Source organism: Symphalangus syndactylus, chromosome 8 (genome assembly GCF_028878055.3).
Source record: "Symphalangus syndactylus isolate Jambi chromosome 8, NHGRI_mSymSyn1-v2.1_pri, whole genome shotgun sequence".
Taxonomy (NCBI): Eukaryota; Metazoa; Chordata; class Mammalia; order Primates; family Hylobatidae; genus Symphalangus; species Symphalangus syndactylus.
This window is the reverse complement of record NC_072430.2, coordinates 93,972,939-93,993,492: the sequence shown is the minus strand read 5'-3', so window position 1 is coordinate 93,993,492 and position 20,554 is coordinate 93,972,939. Positions and strand designations below refer to the sequence as shown.

At 38.5% G+C, this 20,554-nt stretch overlaps 1 protein-coding gene across 13 annotated transcripts in view; it reads right to left on the bottom strand.

Moving 5' to 3' along the window:
• Window positions 1-10,299: 10,299 nt before the first annotated feature.
• The window catches only part of PMS1 (PMS1 homolog 1, mismatch repair system component), a 96,285-nt gene continuing 86,030 nt past the window's right edge, over window positions 10,300-20,554 (bottom strand). For 12 of the 13 annotated variants that reach the window (XM_063645636.1, XM_063645637.1, XM_063645635.1 and 9 more), the window contains 2 exons: window positions 14,259-14,419; window positions 10,300-10,670 (listed from right to left, as the gene is read on the bottom strand). In XM_063645636.1, the coding sequence (XP_063501706.1) occupies window positions 10,506-10,670; window positions 14,259-14,419 (326 nt within the window). In that variant the 3' untranslated portion in view covers window positions 10,300-10,505. Of the gene's footprint in view, window positions 10,671-14,258; window positions 14,420-20,554 lie in introns of those variants that run through there. The other variant, XM_063645641.1, reaches the window with a different exon arrangement.

Genomic DNA, 20,554 nt, shown 5'->3' with positions numbered 1-20,554 from the left:
AACAGGCAACCTACACAATGGGAGAAAATTTTTGCAATCTATCCATCTGAGAAAGGGCTAATATCCAGAATCTACAAATAACTTAAACAAATTTACAAGAAAAAAAAAATCAAAAAGTGGGTGAAAGATATGAACAGACACTTCTCAAAAGAAGACATTTATGTGGCCAAGAAACATGAAAAAAAGCTCATCATCACTGGTCATTAGAGAAATGCAAATGAAAAGCACAATGAGATACCGTCTCATGCCAGTTAGAATGGAGATCATTAAAAAGTAAAGAAATGACAGATGCTGGAGAGGATGTGGAGAAATAGGAACACTTTTACACTGTTGGCAGGAGCGTAAATTAGTTCAACCATTGTGGAACAGTTCCTCAAGGAGCTAGAACCAGAAATACCATTTGACCCAGCAATTCCATTACTGGGTATACACCCAAAGGATTATAAATCATTCTACTATAAAGACACATGCACATGTAGGTTTATTGCGGCACTGTCCGCAATAGCAAAGACTTGGAACCAACCCAAATGCCCATCAATGATAGACTGGATTAAGAAAATATGGCACATATACACCATGGAATACTATGCAGCCATGAAAAGGATGAGTTCATGGTCTTTGCAGGGACATGGATGAAGCTGGAAACCATCACTCTCAGCAAACTAACACAGGAACACTGTGTGTTCTCACTCATAAGTGGGAGTTAAACAATGAGAACACATGGACACAGGGAGGGGAACATCACACACTGGGGCCTGTCAGCGGGTGGGAGGCTAGGGAAGGGATAGCATTAGGAGAAATACCTAAAATAGATGATGGGTTGATGGGTGCAGCAAACCACCATGACACGTGTATACCTATGTAACAAATCTGCATGTTCTGCACATGTATCCCAGAACTTAAAGTATAATAATAAAAAAAAATTTTAAAAAAAAGCACAAGTCCTGTTGAGTTCATCTCCACTAATCTTTGTTCTTCCTTCTAATTCTCAGGGCCTGCATTTGTGTGTGTGTGCTCTAACTACTGCAAAAGGCCTCTAACTGGACTTGAGTTTCTCCCTCACACCTTGCTGCCATAGCTTTGTTATGGCACACATGGCACAGTTCTGAATGTTTGCTATGGCACAGTTCTGAATGTTTCATACCTAGTACCTCTATCCTTTTCTTCCCTATGTCTAGAATGCCTTAACTTCTAATTAAAAAACAAAAAAAGAAAGCCTTCCCAGCCCTCATTGCTGAGCTCAAATGCCGTTTTCTTCATGAAGCTGATCACCTTGCTGATATGACTTTTATTTATTCTGATCCTCTCCTGCATTTCTATTCTTCCAACTTAACATTGGTTTATTATGGTTATTTGTGGACTTTTCTCACTTAAGACCAAAATCTTCTTGAGGACAGATTATGTTTTAATTTTGAATTGCTCTGTGTCTTCAATCTCCTAGGATGTTTATGATAGATGTTTGGTAAATACTGAGTAAATAAATAAAAATGGGACTAAGTCATTCCTTATGAAAGAAGTAATGCTCAAAGGAGAGTGCCTCGAGAAACTACTGTGGGGAGCAATATCTAGACAAAACATGGCATGGATCAAAGTTAAAAGAAAAGCTAATGTTCAATAAAGAATGTTAATTGTTTTCTCACTAATAGTTTGATTGCCTGGATAGGTGAGAATGGAAAACCCTAGTGATTATGTGACAAAGCAACAAATTAGATCTATAAAGAAGCCTCAAAAATACTGGTATCCCCAATCTCCAAGGCATCATAAGACATGACTCATATGTAAGTTAATACTAGAACATTTAGGCTGGGCACAGTGACTTATGTCTGTAATCCCAGCACTTTGAGAGGCTGAGGCAGGTGGATCACCTGAGGTCAGGAGTTCAAGACCAGCCTGGCCAACATGGTGAAACCTGGTCTCTACTAAAAGTAGAAAAATTAGCTGGGCTTGGTGGTGGGAACCTGTAATCCCAGCTACTGGGGAGGCTGAGGCAGGTGAATCGCTTGAACCCGGGAGGTGGAGGTTGCAGTGAGCCGAGATTGCACCATTGCACTCCAGCCTGGGTGACAAGAGTCAAACTCCATCTCAATAAGATAAAATAAAATAAAATAAAAATTAATACTAGAACACTTTAATTTGAAAAATGAAATGCTACATATTTATGTAAAAACTCAAGACCATAATATTATTTGTAGAAAACTTCAGATGAATTTCCAATCCCTATACTGATCATGTTCTGGGAGACCAAAAAGGCATTTCAGCAATAAAACTCCTCAAATTAGCATAATGTAAGTGTTCTGTTTATCTACCTCTTCAAAACAAATCACCACAAAATTTAATGGTTCAGCAATTTTTATTTCATGGTTCTGGGGGTTAATGAGCTCAGCTGGGTGGTTCTCACTTGAGCTACCTCATATAGCTGTAATCAGATGGCTGCTGAGAGTGAAGTTATCCGAAGATGTCTTTACTCAATGTCTGGCACCAGAGCTGAGATGACTGTAACAACTGGGAACTAGTCAAATATCCCTTTCTCCACACATAGTCTCTTTATCTGGCTAGCTTGTACTTTTTATACAATGGCAGACTCAGGGTAGACTGACTTCTCACAAGGTGACTAGCTTCCCCATAGTTACCATTTCAAGATAGCCAGGAAGGCTGCAAGGTTTCTATGACGCAGTCTTGAAAGTTGTATAGCATCACGTCTGTTATAATCTAATGGGCAAAGTAATCATAAACTAGCCCAGATTCAAGAGAGTGGAGGAACAGATCCCACCTCTTCATGGAGGGTATGCCTGTGTGTACAATAAAGAAATGATGGCAGATCCAGCTACCTCATAACATTTTTGAGATATATAAATCTGATTTTCTAAATAAAGAATGATGTCCCATGAGAAAACATAAAACTGACTTCCCAAATAGAGAGCCATAAGCACATTCATTAATCTGATTATTTTATTTTCAGTATATATTTGCATTAAAAATCTATCTGTATTCTATTTCAGGAATCTAGCGCTTCAGGATTATGTGCACTCTTGCTAATCCAAGTGTAATCCCTGAACCAGCAGCATCAGCATCACCAGAGAACTTGCTAGAAATGCAGAATATCAGACTCTACCCCAGACCTACTTAATCAGAGAAGCCCAGAGAGATTCATATGCACATTAAAGTTGGAGAAGTCCCAAACTCATATACTAGCATAAGCAGAGTATCCTCACACTCATAATAAAGAAACCTACAAAACACGAAGTACTGTCCTTTCAATTTAGGGGCAGAGGACTGGACATTTTATTTTTTTTTTTATGGGGGGGATACAGCTAAAACTGAATTGCTTCAATAAAGTCTTTGACAATTTAAAAGCTGAATGTGTGTGTGTGGCTAGGAATCTTGTTTTCATCTGGGATCAAGAATTACTACTATGTATATGGGGAAGTGTTTCTTCTACAACAGCTATTGACTAAGAAAACTAAGGAGAAAAGACCAAAAAAGAACGCAAATAACTTCAAAATAGATAACGAGTATCATACGTATTTAGTAATTTACATGTAAAAATGTAGAATTTTTTTTGCTATTGTTTTTAGTGAATTACTTAAAATACATTTTTGACAGTACAGCATCACCACCTTGCAAGATGCTGTAATTTACCAGTGTCTAAGGTAAAATTAAAGCCAGTTTAAAAACAAAAATGCCTTTTTAAAGAAATAACATGAAAACATACCATTTTTTCCCCATAAATATGTTCGATCCATTCACAATTTCTTGCCTGTTTCTTAACTCATCATTTCTATCATCTAAATTACAAAACATAACTAAAATACCTATTAAAAAGTTCTTAAATATCAAATAAGTTCAAAATTAAAGATCATTTTAAATTACCAGTCATTACTTTGTCTTATTAAGCATCTGGATGTAAATGTAACTAGAAAATTATATCTGAATATTTAAATTCTTTATAAATTAAAAAACCATTTAATTTAAGGAACAACTAGAAACTTTAGGTTGGTTTCCAAGAGGGTGCTGCAGACCCATATAGATTAACAATACTACATAACCTCACCAAAACATTTATATTATATTGCTCTTATTTTGTTTCCTCTAGAGGGCAAGGAATGTCTTCTCTCTATATTCTCTGTTCAGTAGTACTGAGTGCTATAATAATAAATATCACTGAATAAACTAAGAAATGTAGCTATAACTAAAGGAGATAGAGATGAAGGAGTTTGTTATAGTGATTTTGTGTCCAACTAAAGCAGAGTGGAAGAAGTCTACCCCTCCCGGGTTTAGTTTAAAAGATTGTATGAAAAAGTGAGCTAGTTCAGAGGCATCTAATTAAATATGTTTAATAGTAGACATAAGGGAAAAAAGGTTGTTCCAAATCCTGCTGACACTCAAAAAAAAAAAAAAAAGCAGGAAGAAACAAAATAACAGAATGTTAGAAACGATTGTGTACTTGGAGATCAAGTTCAGCATCTTAATTTCAGAGATGAAGAAATGGATGTCTATAACAGCATAGTCAGGTTGAGATCTTCTAAGCCCTGGTTTGTTTTTTGTCTGGCAGATTTTAGTAAAAGTCAGTAAGAAATATGGGCTTACAGAAATTGACTTGAGATTGATTGTTAGGGGAAGTTTGATACATGAGATAGAGTAGTGGTTCTCTAAGTGTGGCTCCCTGACAAGTAGCATTAGCATCATCTGGAAACTTACTAGAAGTGAAAATTTTCAGTCCCACCCCAGACCTTCAAAATTAGGAACTGTGGGCACAGTGTCTAACAATCAGTGCTTAATAAGCTCTCCAGGTGATTCTGATGTATGCTCAAAGTTGATAACCACTGGGACAGAATTTTTAAAAGCTAGAGAAAATATCTCTACGTTAATTTGTAGTGTTTTAAGGAGGAATAAAAATTGTGACCAAAAATCAAGTAAACAGAGAAAATCTCTGAGAGCAGTTGTGACAGTCCAATAGTGTGTTGCTAGTGTGAAAAAAAAAAAATGAACCTTGGTACTCCCAAAATAACTAAGCAAAGGAAAAAGTCAAGCTATGAACTATAATACATCAGACAAACCTGCCTCCCATTTTATTCCTAAATAAGACAGCTACAAAGATTTTTAAAAGCTATGTACCTCCCTCATATTTTGCTCACAAGGAAATTCTTTGTGGGCCTCAAGATCTTTACCCTAAAACAGTTCTGTTGAATTTCACCCTGGCAATGTAAACTGATAGCTTATCCTCACGGGTTTCGGACAGAAAGTCATCTTTCTGCTCACCTGAGACAAATGCCTGATTGCTTCCTTTGCCCTACTGTTTATACAAAAATTGAGACTCACTGAACCAGATTAAATTGTGTATTCAATGAAAGGCTGATTAAGGGATCAAAAGACTGCAACCTTTTGTCTCTTGTCTACCTATGACCTGGAAGCCTCTTGATTCAGGTTGTCCTGCCTTTCTGGACTGAACCAGTATACATCTTACGCATATTGATTGATGTCTCATGTCTCCCTAAAATGTATAAAAGCAAGCTGTACCCTGACCACTTTTGGGCACACGTCGTAAGGACCTTCTGAGGCTGTGTCACAAGTGTATCCTTAACCTAGGCAAAATAAACTTTCTAAATTGATTATGTTCTCAGGTTCATACTAGTTATTACTGGAAACAGTGAAGAAGGCTTTAAAAATAAAACTTATCAAGTTTAGGTGAGATTAAATGAAAGCTCTAGAATAAAGTTGTGAACTCCGAAAATCTGAGACAGGTCTCAGTTAATTTAGAAAGAATGTCACTTTCTGACAGGCCCAGGAGCCCCAAGTTTATCTTGGAACCTCAGAGAGGAATTCCCCCAACTCATAGGTATTTGATGGTACAAATCCACGGCTGGGCTTGGCTTTAAAAAAATTTTATCTGAGATTCCTTCTATGGAACAAAGTTCCATCAAAGCCAATTGAAAAGCCTATGTAAAAACAAATAATTATTCTTGCTGCACTGTATACAAATAATCAGAACAAGTATAATAAAGCGAATCAGTTCTACCGTGATTTGTCTTTAATAGAAATGGGAAACTGGAGAAAAATTATGTTTCAAAAACTGTAGTACACCTGTTCTTAGATTCTAGTCTTGCTTAATGTTTTTCAATTTTTATTATTTTCTACTTTGGACTGAATTCTAATCTTTCTATTTTGCAGGCTACAAGACTGCAAAATAATGTTTTCAATTTTTTTCCTTCTTCTTCCCCATTTTTCCTAATCTGCAGTCACTGAAAACTAAGCTGTGCTTTCGTAAAGCCCTGCAAAGTGAAGCTAGATAACTTAAACTTCAGAAGAAAATAACAGCAACCTACTTACATACATAAGCCACTTTCATACCTGCCTACGGATCTATGGACTTCAGAACAATGTGGCCTATATATATATAGATTTTCCAGGATTGTTCTTTTGTTTATTGTTTTTCTGCCTTCCTCCCCTTATTTTCTCTTCATAGGACATGAGACTTCACAAACCTGCTAAAATGAGCTTTCCTAATAACTCAGGATCTACTCATCTAGGGATAAACCATCCCTTGGAGAACAATCCTTTGGAGATGCCGTCAGATATGCATTTATTTCAGTGAGCAGACGGGTGACTGAACAGAATGGGAGGCAGGTTGGTCCTAAGCAGTTCCCAGCTTGACTTTTCCCTTTAGCTTAGTGATTTAGGGGCCCCAAGATTTATTTTCCTTTCACAAGGTTAACAGTTAACTCTTGATTATTTATGTTTGTAAAGGGAGAAAGTAGGTGACAATCTCAAGTCATTTTTTATTTAGCTTCGCAGTAAAATTTTTTTTTCAGTACTTATCTTTGTTTACAGTAATATAAACATTGAAAGTGGAACTAGTAGAGCACTAGATTAGCTGTGTGTGCTCACGTATGTCATGTAATCACTTTGGGCTTCTATTTTCTCATCTGTAAAATTAGTTGGCTCACCTCAAGATTATTTTTAGCCACTATAAATCCATGAACATTGGCTTGCCCGAAATGCTCCACTCCAAGAACAAGTCTAGTCATTTAAATATTTTAGTATCATTATTGGTATTTTAATTTGCCTGGTAACTTTGGTTAAGTTAGTGATCAACATTTGGGGTCCCCAAATGTATTATTTCCTTTGCATTAATTAGGTACTGTAAAGAGTGTGAAACAAAAATAAAAACTTGGGACCCAATTCACTATGCCAAAAGGAAAAAATTAAGCTGAAAGCTGAGTCATCCAAGAAACTGCCCTTCCTTTGTTCCTAAGCAGATAGCTACAGATAAAAGGTTAAACATCTCACAGGTAGCTACTCTATGTTCACCTTATCTTACGTGAAGTGTGAATTTACTGAGCGTCAGACAATACACTTATTCCTTTACCTGCTCCTTTTCTCTTGCAACATGTGGATTCAGTAATGTGACCGTATCCTCCCTCCTTCCCCTCCAGCCTGCCTTTCCGCATTAAATAGCTCTCAAAATCATCTTTGGAGAAAGGCACACAGAACTGTCTCCTGGGTATGTTCTTAATTTTGACAAAATAAACTTCTAAATTTATTGAGACCTATCTCAGATGCTTTTTGGTTTACAAGAGTTAAATCTATTTTTGGTTTTCACTGTAGACCTAAGCCCAAGTTTATTTAGTGGCTTCTGCTCCCTCCTGCCCTCAAAAAAACCCACCAAAAAATGCTGGAGGAAGCTTGCAAACATAAGAACATAAGATGAAAATAAAACAGGTAAGAATTTGGAGAGGGAAAAGTGGCTCCTATTTACACTTTTAGTTGAGAGATGCGGGCTGTGCTGGGTTGGGTTGCAATTCCTACAACCTGAGCCACAAAATCTGGATAAAATCACAGAGAATCACGTAGCCAATGAAAGTAACAAAAATCCGTTCATCTGAATACAGGTCTAACATTTTTCGGTAAGTTAATTATCTAAAACCTCCTAGGTCTGGCCAGACCGTAGATGGCTACCTTTCTCAGCAACCTGTTCAAGAGGGGCCTGCAGGCCTGACTTCCGTACGGCTTTGGGTCAGCCCTGTGGCTACAGCCAAGGCTGGGATCCTAAGCAACATACTTGGGTCTAAAGAGCACTTTAGAACTCATAACTTAAGAGTCCTTCTCCCAGGCCAAGGGCTCTGGCAACCCAGCCTAAAGAGGCAAATGGGTAACTTGGGGTGAAGCTTTCCTTTTCCTTCGGATCTCCTCGCCTCGCCCTCAATTCCGGGTAAGCCTCCCAGGCCGCAGCGGCCGTAGTTACCTCCATTCTGGGAGCCAGCGCTTCCCTGTCGCCGCTCCCAGCTCCAGCATTTGGTCCCGCGGGTGGTGCTGGGGCTGTTGGAAGGACTTGTGGAGGATGGGAGCGCTGCGGAAGACTGCCGGGCTTCTGCGTGGTTGCTGGGCTTCCCTTAGCCTCGTGAACCAGGATTGGTGCGTGGGGCGACGCTAGACCCTCACCTGAAGCCCATTCCTGTTCTGGAAAAAGCAGTCGATTCACGCCAGTCTACTACTCCAGTCACCGTTAGGAAAATGTTGCCGGCCAGGCGCGGTGGGTAATCTCAGCACTTTGGGAGGCTGAGGCGGGCCAATCGCTTGAGGTCAGGGCCTCCAGATCAGCCTGGCCAACATGGTGAAACCCCGTCTCTACTAAAAATACAAAATTTAGCTGGACGTGGTGGTGGGCGCCTGTAATCCCAACTACTCGAGGGAGGCTGAGGCAGGAGAATCGTTTGAACCTGGGAGGCGGAGGTTGCAGGAAGCCTAGAGCGCCCCACTGCACTCTAGCTTGGGCGACAAAGCGAGACTCTTGTCTCAAAACAAAAGTTGCAGCCTAAAATTGATTTACTCCAGCATTCGTTAAAGTGATGTCAGGGAGTATTTTATACTCTGTAACTACCTATGTTTAGTTGACCCAAATAACTCTTTAGGGCCCATTTCTCATGGCAGGCAGTATAATGGTGGTTAAGAACAGGAGCTCTGGGATTAGAATCTCAACAGTAACTACAAGTTTAAATTCGCTGTGAACATTAAACGAGACTAGCCAAGGTAAGTGCTTAACCTGTCTAGCAAATAAGTGGTAAATACCTACTGCCATTCCTACTAACCTGCTTTAGACACAATTCATAACTGGTGAGAAAAAATGAGTTTCTTCATCTACAAGATAGTTATAGGACCAGTACAGACTATATTGGCTAAAAAATGAGTCTAGTTTTACTTAGGGTGAGTGCAAATGTATGATGCAAATTTCATCTTTAATAGCTTCTGTGAGCCTCTCTTCCCTCAGTTTACCCAGTTAATTTAAAAGGATTACTCCCAGAAAGCTCTCCCAGAGCAGGGCCTCACATTTATAAAAGGGGAAATGGAGAGTCAGGGGAAGCAGTATTTTGGATCATGCAAAATAGGATGATGTTGGCAGAAGAAAAGGCAGAATCCAGGTTTCACAATTTGTACTTAACACAAGGATCTTGGGAATTTAAAGATGATCTTTGAGAGTTATGGGAGATGGTGTGAGTGTGGAGACATCGTATCCAGAATAACATATCTTATTTTACAAACAAATATATTCATTAAAAATCATGTTTCAACTTTTTGTAAAGGTGTTTTGGTGCACTGTGGGACCTGGTTTTTGAAGGGGCATATGTACAATAGATAATATTCACCTAATGGCCCGGTGTGGTGGCTCATACCTGTAATCCCAGCACTTTGGGAGGCTCAGGTGGATGCATCACCTGAGGTCAGGAGTTCGAGACCAGCCTGGCCAACATGGTGAAACCCCATCTCTACTAAAAATACAAAAATTAGCCAGGTCTGGGGTGGACGGCTGTAATTCCAGTTACTTGGGAGGCTGAGGGAAGAGAATCGCTTGAACCTGGGAGGTGGAGGTTGCAGTGAGCCAAGATTGTGCCATTGTACTCCAGCCTGGGTGACAAGAGCAAGAGTCTAAAAAAAAAAAAAAATTCCCCTAAATTTTCTATTAAAAATCTAGTTCTTCCCATGTTCTCTGACAAAAGTTGACCCCCAAATCCAATAATTACCATCTAACAAACAGACAGCAACATCTAATATGTTACCCCCTAAATTGAAGTTAATGGAAGAATTTCTGGTTTTCTTCTTCCTCTAAACTTCATTTTCTCATTTTTTCCCACTCTGTCTCTCCATCGTACTTTAAAAAATATTGACACTGTTTGTCAGATATGCTAGTATGTGTGATATTTGATTTCTCCCTGCACAGAGAGGACCTAGTAAATAACCACCCAAAAATACTACCTATTTTCCAATTTTGAGCCTACAACTCATAATTATGATGATGGCTGGTTCTTGAGAATAAAATGAATAGTCTATATTAGTTTATTTACGTTTTCTACAATACATGGAACTTTTTTCAATATAAACACAAGTCAGTGAATCCTCATTTAAAAAATAACCATGTGACACATAATAACAAAGATAATTTAAAACCAGACTCATGCTGTTTTATGACAGAACCAATTTCAATGGTAACTAATCTTCTTAAACATATTTAATCATGTAGTTTCTGGAAGATAGGTTAAATGATGAAAAAATGGGCGACCATGAACACACTCTTTAATTTCATTTCCAAACTGGTGCTTCATTCTGTAGATAATGTCTTGGATGTCCTCTTTTGATAAGTACATGGGTAATTGTCTAGACAGACGCACTGCTTCTCCCTGTCCAAAGGGAAAGTCACACATTTTACCATGATATACCCTGAAGCAGAAAACATGTTATCCTGGCAAAAAGGAAGACAGAATCTTGATTATTTTCATCTTATGAATTCACTCAACAAATATTTATTAAGTATCAACTATGTTGTCAGCTCTCGGGATGTAGTGGTGAACCAAAAAACAAGACTTGCTCTTGTGCAATTTACATTCTAGTGCAGAGAAACAGAAAACAGACAAAAGACAGAACATTTTAGTCAATAAATAATGCACAATATTAAACTGGGCCACATGATAGAGTGATTGTAGAGTTGGAAAAAGATTACTTGAGGAGATAACTTTAAGCTTGAATTTAAATAAGGAATCAGGCCGGGTGCGGTGGCTCAGGCCTGTAATCTCAACACTTTGGGAGACAAGGCAGGATAATTGCTTGAGGCCAGGAGTTCTAGACCAGCCTGGGCAACACAGTGAGACCCAGTCTCCACACACAAAAAAAGTGGGCATGGTGGGGCCTGTTTGTAGTCCCAGCTACATGGAAGGATGAGGCAGGAAGATCACTTGAGCCTGAAGATCAAGACTGCAGTGAGCTGTGATCATGCCACTGCCCTCCAGCTTTTGAGCAACACCTTGTCTCAAAATAAATAAATAAAAATTAATAAATAAGAAACCTTAATGGAAAGATCATGGGCAGAGAAAAGCATCTCATGCAGACAGAAGAGAACTACATGTTCAGTGTGGGTACATCACAGTTGTTAAAAAAAGAGGAACAAGAAAAGGAAATTAGGCAGAGGCCAGATCACCCTCTAGGACAGGGTGAGGAATTGGTGTTTTGATTTACCCTTGGACAAATTCTACTGAGCATTGTTGAGTCATAAAACTGTCCTGGCTGGATCCAATACAAATGTTAACTCTTACGAGCCCTCAGTGACACCTGGCAATCTTCTTATTCCTCTCTAATTAACCTTCTCTTATAGTACCTACAGCTCTTATTTTCAGATCTTTGTTACTGTACTAAAATTACCAACTCCTTCCCACAACCCCTCCACTCTCAGCAGGTAACTTCTCTTTCACCATATATATCAACATTACTTCTCTCAAGTTCACCTAAAATTTCACAGGTTCTAATGATTAAGAAAATTTTTTTAAAAAGTTTACGTAAAAACATTAGTTTCATTTTTCCCCTTTTCTGTTTCCTGCTCTTGATTCAGACAGTTTCTTCTTTCTAAACCTTAAATTCATATCCTATCTTCCCTCTTGCCTTTTTGGGAACATTTCCCCTGCAATCTTTTTTTTTTTTCTTTTTTTTGAGACAGAGTCTAGCTCTATCGCCCAGGCTGGAGTGCAGTGTGCATCCTCAGCTCACTCCAACTTCCACCTCCTGGGTTCAAGCAATTCTCCTGCCTCGCTCGGCCTCCTGAGTAGCTGGGATTACAGGTGCACACCACCACGCCTGGCTAATTTTTGTATTTTTGGTAGAGATGGGGTTTCACCACGTTGGCCAGGCTAGTCTCAAACTCCTGATCTCAGTGATTCACTCGCCTCAGCCTCCCAAAGCGCTGGGATTACAGGCACGAGCCACTGCGCCTGGCCTTCTCTGCAATTTTTTATTGTCTTCCACCAATTCAACACAAACATGCTTAACATACTCTTTCCTTCCTTTCACTATTCACTGTCATATGACTTGCTGCCTACTTTTCCACTACTATACTCTTTAACTACTGGCAAATGTCGTCTATTCCTACCACGCAGACCCTTGAACAACACTGGTTTTAACTGTGTGGGTCCACTTATACATGGATGTTTTTCCAACCCCAACTGTGATAGAAAATACAGTACCATGGGATGTGAAATCCATATATACGGAGGGCCAACTTTTCATATATGTGGGTTCTGGAGGGCTGACTGCAGGACTTAAGCATGCCTGGATTTTAGTATCCACAGGTGGTGCTGGAACCAATCCACTGGGTATACAGAAGGACAATTGTACTTTGCCATTACGATTCTCTTCAAGGTTACCAATGTCATCTAGCAGCCATATCTGATAGTCTTCTAGCAATTATTACCCTATACAGAACGTGATACTACTTATGCTTAAATTTACTTCCTTCCTTGACTTTTACATCCACCCCTCTCTTGGTTCTCCTTTCACTTTCCTTTCTCTCTGATTCATCTTATTGACCTTAAATAGAAGCATCCCCGTGGTTTAAGTTCTCTTTTTTTTCTAGCCCATTTTTCTTAACACTTATACCACTATTACCTTAACATACTGAAAGGTAAAGTATTAGCAAAAAAATATTTAAAACCAGTCCCAATTACTTTTTTCCTGTTATTTCTGAAATCTTATTTCTCTGCACATGGTTCTTCCGACCCACAGCTCCCTCAACCTTTAAGTTCATACTAACTCTTTCACAAGAAAATATTCCCTTGAAGTCTCTAGAAACTATCAATGTTAAGCTACCCACACAATAGGCTGGGAATTTCCACATGACAAAGTTCCTAAAGGATTCACAGAACATTACTGAATACATTCTTCAGAAGGTGTAACAAGCAGACTTTCCTGTTAAGGAAGTCCGACCTTCAGAATACAGCAGGCACACTACCAATTGTAAACAAAAATGGCTCATTTTTAAAAAGGGAGAAAAACTTCATTAGAGTTCAGGTTTGTTTTTTAAATAATACCAATCTTGAGGGATATCTAGAACAAGATATATAGATAGAAACACTATTGTTTTCCTGCTACTATCTTATACTTAAAGTTTATAACCTTCCTTAATCCTTTTTTTTAACCCACTGTTATATTTCTCTTTTGTGGTGAATACTGTCACAAAAATGAAAATTTCCGCTTATTCAAAGATTCCTATCTTTCACTTTCCTTCCCTTCTACTGCTCTTGATGAGATCAAGACTTAGAATTATATTACAATACTTTTTAGACAAGTATGTAATATAAAGGTAGGATTATTTTAAACCCCTTCTAAGGGGATTATTTATGAAATGTTTTTAAAAAAGAACTTCACTGCAAAATATCTCATTTATAAGGTCTTTCCTCAATATGTACCCAAGAAAATGTTACGGTAAGAATCCATGATAGAGTTTACCACAGTCAGTCTATGATGTGAAACTTTTAATGGAGTGTTCTTTTTTTTTAATAGTGTTCTTCTTGCAAATACATAATAAAACTTACAGAAAATATTCTACTATTTGGAAATAATTTACTATTTTAAGAAATAAGTATCTTAAAGTCTGGCCAATCTATAATACCTCTATATATAGAATCAGCAGCAGTCCCCAAGCTTTTTGGCACCAGGGACTGGTTTTGTGGAAGACAGTTTTTCCAGTTGGCGAGTGGGGATGGTTTCAGGAAATTGTTCCACAAGAAGTGCACAACCTAGATCCCTCGCATACACAGTTCACAATAGGGTTTGTGCTTCCATGAGAATCTAATGCTGCCACTGATCTGACAGAAGGCAGAGCTCAGGTGGTGATGCCCGCTAGCAGGCCGCTTACCTCCTGCTGTGTGGCCTGGTTCCTAACCAGCTTGGCCCGGGAGTTGGGACCCCTGTATACAATAACATATATATAAAATAATGCATACCTCTAAATAACTTATCACTTTGCGAGGTCTACATTCATAAACTTCCTTTGCATTTTTGTTTAATATAGCATTAAGAATTTCTTTTAAATCTGCTACTCCATAGAATGGGAGACAATTAGCCATTCCTTCTATTTCCAAGTAATTTTCAGTAATTGAAACTCCTGAAAGAAAAAAAATAAAAACACATAGTTAAGTTCATATTCCAGAACATGTCCATTAAAAACAAAAATTGCTGTTAAAACATTTAGTGAACCCACATTCGAATTTAATACAGTCAGGACAAAGTTTTGTTCCTTAGTTGGAGAACAAATAGTAATTTCCCATAGGATCTCACATTAAGTCATAAGTGCTCATTGACACCACATGTGCTTTATATAATTTAACTTAATCCCAGTTATTGCTGTTCTGTTCCTTAAATTTGTTTAGATCATTTCTTGCTTTGGAGAGAAAATGAAGTCCCATGATATTTATGAAAATAAAACTGGTTTAAGTGTTTTAACAACTGTTGCTCTCCAAATTCTACCCTACCATTTCAATATCTAAACGCCTGAATTATTTCCGTGATTTTAACTTACAAATTATAAAAACAGTCACAAAGTAATTTATGGAGATATTATTAATTAGAAGAAAATACTGTTTGTTCAAAATATTTTAATAGGACAAATAAAACTGACATGTTAAAACTGTTACTTAGATTACTCTTAGTAATTAAAATAAAACTAAATGGCTGGGCATAGTGGCTCACACCTGCAATCCTAGCACTTTGGGAGGCTGAGGCAGGCAGATCACAACACCAGGAGTTTGAGACCAGCCTGTCCAACATGGTGAGACCCCGTCTCCACCAAAAACACAAAAAAACTTAGATGGGTGTGGTGGTACGTGCCTGTAGTCCCAGCTATTAGGGAAGCTGAGATGGGAGGATCACCTGATCCCAGGAGGCAGAGGTTGCAGTGAGCTGAGATCGTGCCACTGCACTCCAGCCTGGGCGACAGAGCGAGACTCCATCTCAAAAAATAAAATAAAACTAAAAACTAACTACAGGATTGGATGTATAACTGGGTACACAATCCATAACAGCACATATTTCAAAGCATCAGATTTGGCTTTAGAATGCATATTTTTGAAACATAGCAAAGATTTGTCTTCTTTGGCTGTATCTGTGTAACAGTGTTCTTTCATGAAGTCTACATAATGCTACCTGGAATTAAAGGAAAAGAGACAGTCCAATCTTGGATAAGTAGTAGCTATCAATGGATTAATTTTAAAAAAGGGATGTGATATAACTTGAAGAGTTTCAGATCCTGAGACTTCAATAATCCAATCCCTTACCTGTTCTCAATTACAGACTAGATCCTTGACCTGGTTGGCAGATGCAGTGCTGGTAAACTACAGAGATGGTATCCTAAACATTTTTCCCAGAGAACAACTGGAGAATAATATATAATATTATCAAGCATTAAGGGATGAGATACAGAGTTCAATGAAGTGAGATGCTATGGTTTAGATGTGTGTCCCCTCCAAATCTCATGTTGAAATGTGACCTCTACTGTTAAAGGTGGGCCTAGTGGGAGGTGCACTGGGTCATGGGGCAGATCCATCATGAATGGCTTGGTGCCATCCCCATGGTAATGAGTGAGGTCTCTGTGGTAGTTCACACAAGAGCTGGTTGTTTAAAAGAGCCTGGCATCTCTCTCTTGCTCCCTCTTTCACCATGTGACATGCTGGCTCCTTGTTGCCTTCTGCCATGATTGTAAGCTTCCTGAGACCCTTACCAGAAGCAGATGCTAGCACTATGCTTCATGTACAGCTTGCAGAACCATGAGCCAAATAAATATTATTTCTTTATACATTACCTAGTCTCAGGTATTCTTTTATAGCAACACGAACTAACATAGAAAATTAGTACTGAGGAGTGGGGCACTGCTATAAAGATAACTGAAGATGTAGAAGTGGTTTTGGAGCCGGGTAAGAGCAGAGGCTGGAAAAGTTTGAAAGCTCAGAAGATGACAGGAAGATGAGGGAAAGTTTAGAACTTCTTAGAAACTGGTTAAATGGTTGTGACTAAAATGCTGATAGAAATATGGACAGTGAAAGGCTGACAAAGTCTCAGATGGTATTGAGGAATTTATTGGAAACTGGAGTAAAGGTCATTCTTTTTATGTCCCCGCAAGGATTTTGGCTCCACTGTGTCCACGCCCTAGGGCAAGTTGTCTAACCTGTGGACTGTGGGCCACATGTGGCCCAGAACAACTTCGAATGCGGCCCAACACAAATTTGTAAATTTTCTTAAACATCATGAGATTTTTTTTGCAATTTTTTTTTAAAGCTCATGAGCTATTATTAGTGTTAGTATATTTTATGTGTGGCCCAAGACAATTCTTCCAGTGTGTCCCAGGGAAGCCAAAAGATTGGACACCTCTGCCCTTAGGATCGGTGGAAGTTTGAACATAAGAGTGATGACCCAGGTCATCACTATTTAATTTCACTGTCTAGCGAAAGAAGTTCCTAAGCAGCAAATCATTCAAGAAGTGGCATGGCTACCATCGGATACAGGAGCAAAGAAATGACTTAAACTTGGAACTTGTATGTAAAAGGACAGCAGACGCTGGCACTATGCTTCATGTACAGCTTGCAGAACCATGAGCCAAATAAACCTCTTTTCTTTATAAAGAAGGCTTGTGGTCATTTCTTTTAGTCTCAGGTCTACCTGAGTCTTACACAGTATCAGGTATTCCTTTATAGAAACACAAACGGACTAACAGTGGAAACGAAATGAGTTTGAGCAACAGGGGAAACGTAAATGGAACTCAGAACTGTGTGTGGTAGGCAAAAAGTAGTAGCAGAATATTCTAGTTTACATCTCTTTTAACTATTTATATAGATATGAAAATTGCCAAAAATATCAGTCTAAGTGATTTTTCACTATTGGTGGTTTTAAATCTTTTACAGTATGATTAGAATGAAAAGTCTAATGCTAACTACATTTGCCCTGGAAAATTATACACATTTCACAGAATTATTAGTGGAAATGGGTAAAAGGTACTTGGCAACAAATAAGGAAATTGAGCTGTATTTTAACTTCTGTGTTTGTAAAATTCAGATATGGAAAAGTTAGAGACATTGGAACTATGTAACAATAACCCTTGAAAAGTTTCCATAAAATACTGTGAAATGCTCACCAATTTTCAAGGAAAATACATCAAATGAGTAAGTGGTTTGACAAGTTTTCACTTCCTAAAATATGGAATTCTTATTGATGCAGGACAAAAAGCTATTCCCATTAGCATGCAAAGTTCTTTTTTTTTTTTTTTTTTACTTTTTTTTTTTTTTTATTATACTTTAGGTTTTAGGGTACATGTGCACAATGTGCAGGTTTGTTACATATGTATCCATGTGCCACGTTGTTTTGATGCACCCATTAACTCGTCATTTAGCATTAGGTATATCTCCTAATGCTGTCCTTCCCCCCTCCCCCCACCCCACAACAGTCCCCAGAGTGTGATGTTCCTCTTCCTGTGTCCATGAGTTCTCATTGTTCAATTCCCACCTATGAGTGAGAATATGCGGTGTTTGGTTTTTTGTCCTTGCGATAGTTTACTGAGAATGATGTTTTCCAGTTTCATCCATGTCCCTACAAAGGACACGAACTCATCATTTTTTATGGCTGCATAGTATTCCATGGTGTATATGTGCCACATTTTCTTAATCCAGTCTATTGTTGTTGGACATCTGGGTTGGTTCCAACTCTTTGCTATTGTGAATAGTGCCGCAATAAACATACGTGTGCATGTGTCTTTATAGCAGCATGATTTATAGTCCTTTGGGTATATACCCAGTAATGGGATGGCTGGGTCAAATGGTATTTCTAGTTCTAGGTCCCTGAGGAATCGCCACACTGACTTCCACAATGGTTGAACTAGTTTACAGTCCCACCAACAGTGTAAAAGTGTTCCTATTTCTCCACATCCTCTCCAGCACCTGTTGTTTCCTGACTTTTTAATGATGGCCATTCTAACTGGTGTGAGATGGTATCTCACTGTGGTTTTGATTTGCATTTCTCTGATGGCCAGTGATGATGGGCATTTTTTCATGTGTTTTTTGGCTGCATAAATGTCTTCTTTTGAGAAGTGTCTGTTCATGTCCTTCGCCCACTTTTTGATGGGGTTGTTTTTTCTTGTAAATTTGTTTGAGTTCATTGTAGATTCTGGATATTAGCCCTTTGTCAGATGAGTAGGTTGCAAAAATTTTCTCCCATTCTGTAGGTTGCCTGTTCACTCTGATGGTACTTTCTTTTGCTGTGCAGAAGCTCTTTAGTTTAATTAGATCCCATTTGTCAATTTTGGCTTTTGTTGCCATTGCTTTTAGTGTTTTAGACATGAAGTCCTTGCCCACGCCCATGTCCTGAATGGTATTGCCTAGGTTTTCTTGTAGGATTTTAATGGTTTTAGGTCTAACATTTAAGTCTTTAATCCATCTTGAATTAATTTTTGTATAAGGTGTAAGGAAGGGATCCAGTTTCAGCTTTCTGCATATGGCTAGCCAGTTTTCCCAGCACCATTTATTAAATAGGGAATCCTTTCCCCATTTCTTGTTTTTGTCAGGTTTGTCAAAGATCAGATAGTTGTAGCTATGCGGCATCATTTCTGAGGGCTCTGTTCTGTTCCATTGATCTATGTCTCTGTTGTGGTACCAGTACCATGCTGTTTTGGTTACTGTAGCCTTGTAGTATAGTTTGAAGTCAGGTAGCGTGATGCCTCCAGCTTTGTTCTTTTGGCTTAGGATTGACTTGGTGATGCGGGCTCTTTTTTGGTTCCATATGAAGTTTAAAGTAGTTTTTTCCAATTCTGTGAAGAAAGTCATTGGTAGCTTGATGGGGATGGCATTAAATCTATAAATTACCTTGGGCAGTATGGCCATTTTCATGACATTGATTCTTCCAGCCCATGAGCATGGAATGTTCTTCCATTTGTTTGTATCCTCTTTTATTTCATTGAGCAGTAGCATGCAAAGTTCTTAACAGTCACACTGAGAATCTTCTCTCTCAAAGCCAGATGTATTCTTCTCTTTCAAATGCTTTTATCCTTATCCAAAGAAGTACCGTGACTACAGGCAAACTGTTGATTCAAAGTTAGTAAAATACAACAATACTCTCACAAGACAGAACTGTTAAGAAAATACAACCTAATTAAAAAAATAAAAAAACAAAGAAATGAAGAAAGAAAACATAAATATTTTTAACTTGCTCTGTTATTGACAAGGGAAATAATGCTTATGATAATCTAAGTAAAGTTAATTCCAATCAAATCAAGTCAGTTTACAGGTAACTTAATCATTTTTGCATCTTTGATGCTATGGAAAGTATTAAGCATTCAATAAGATTTTAAAAATACTACTTATAAGCTAAGAGCTGAAAGCATCTGTCAGATATAAACTTACTGGGTAGCTCAAAAAAAAATGCTCTTGGAATTGAGTGGGAAGTAAGAAAGGACAGTTATCCTTTTTTTTTTTTTTTTTTTTTTTTGAGACCAGTTATCCTTAAAACAACAACAACCTGCAGTTTAACATCTTTGTTTCTTTTTTTTTAGATGGAGTCTCACTCGGTCACGCAGGCTGGAGTCCAGTGGCAATCTTGGCTCACTGCAACCTCCGCCTCCTGGGTTCAAGCAATTCTCCTGCCTCAGCTTCCTGAGTAGCTGGGATCATAGGCACCTGCCATCATGCCCAGCTAATTTTTGTATTTTGTAGTAGAGACAGGGTTTCGCCATCTTGGCCAGGCTGGTCTTGAACTCCCGACCTCAGGTGATCCACCCGCCTCGGCCTCCCAAAGTGCTAGGATTACAGGCATGAGCCACCGTGCCTGGCCTGTTTAATATCTTTCATGAAAAAACCGGTACCTGCCACCAACGCCATATAATTAGAGAAACAGATTAAGTTGAGAATAAAACACATATATCCCCAGCTATCCCTTGCTTCAAGTAAATTCACTTCACATAAATTTTAAGATGCCAGGGATCCTGAGGAAGAAATATTTCTAGGAAGACTAAAACAGATGACTGCAAGCCTGCTAAAGAGGGCTGAAGGATGGTAAGAAAAGAGAGTATATGAGCATCTCCCATTGCCAAGTACCATGCTCACTTATTTAATTGTTACCTTGGTTAATGCTCACCAATACTTCCTGGAGTAAATATCTAAATTTTGACAGGAAGTCAATATAATAAATGAGTTAAGAGCTAGGCTTTAAAGGCAGATTGCCTAGGTTCAAATTCTGGTTTTACCAATAACTGTGTCCCCTTGAG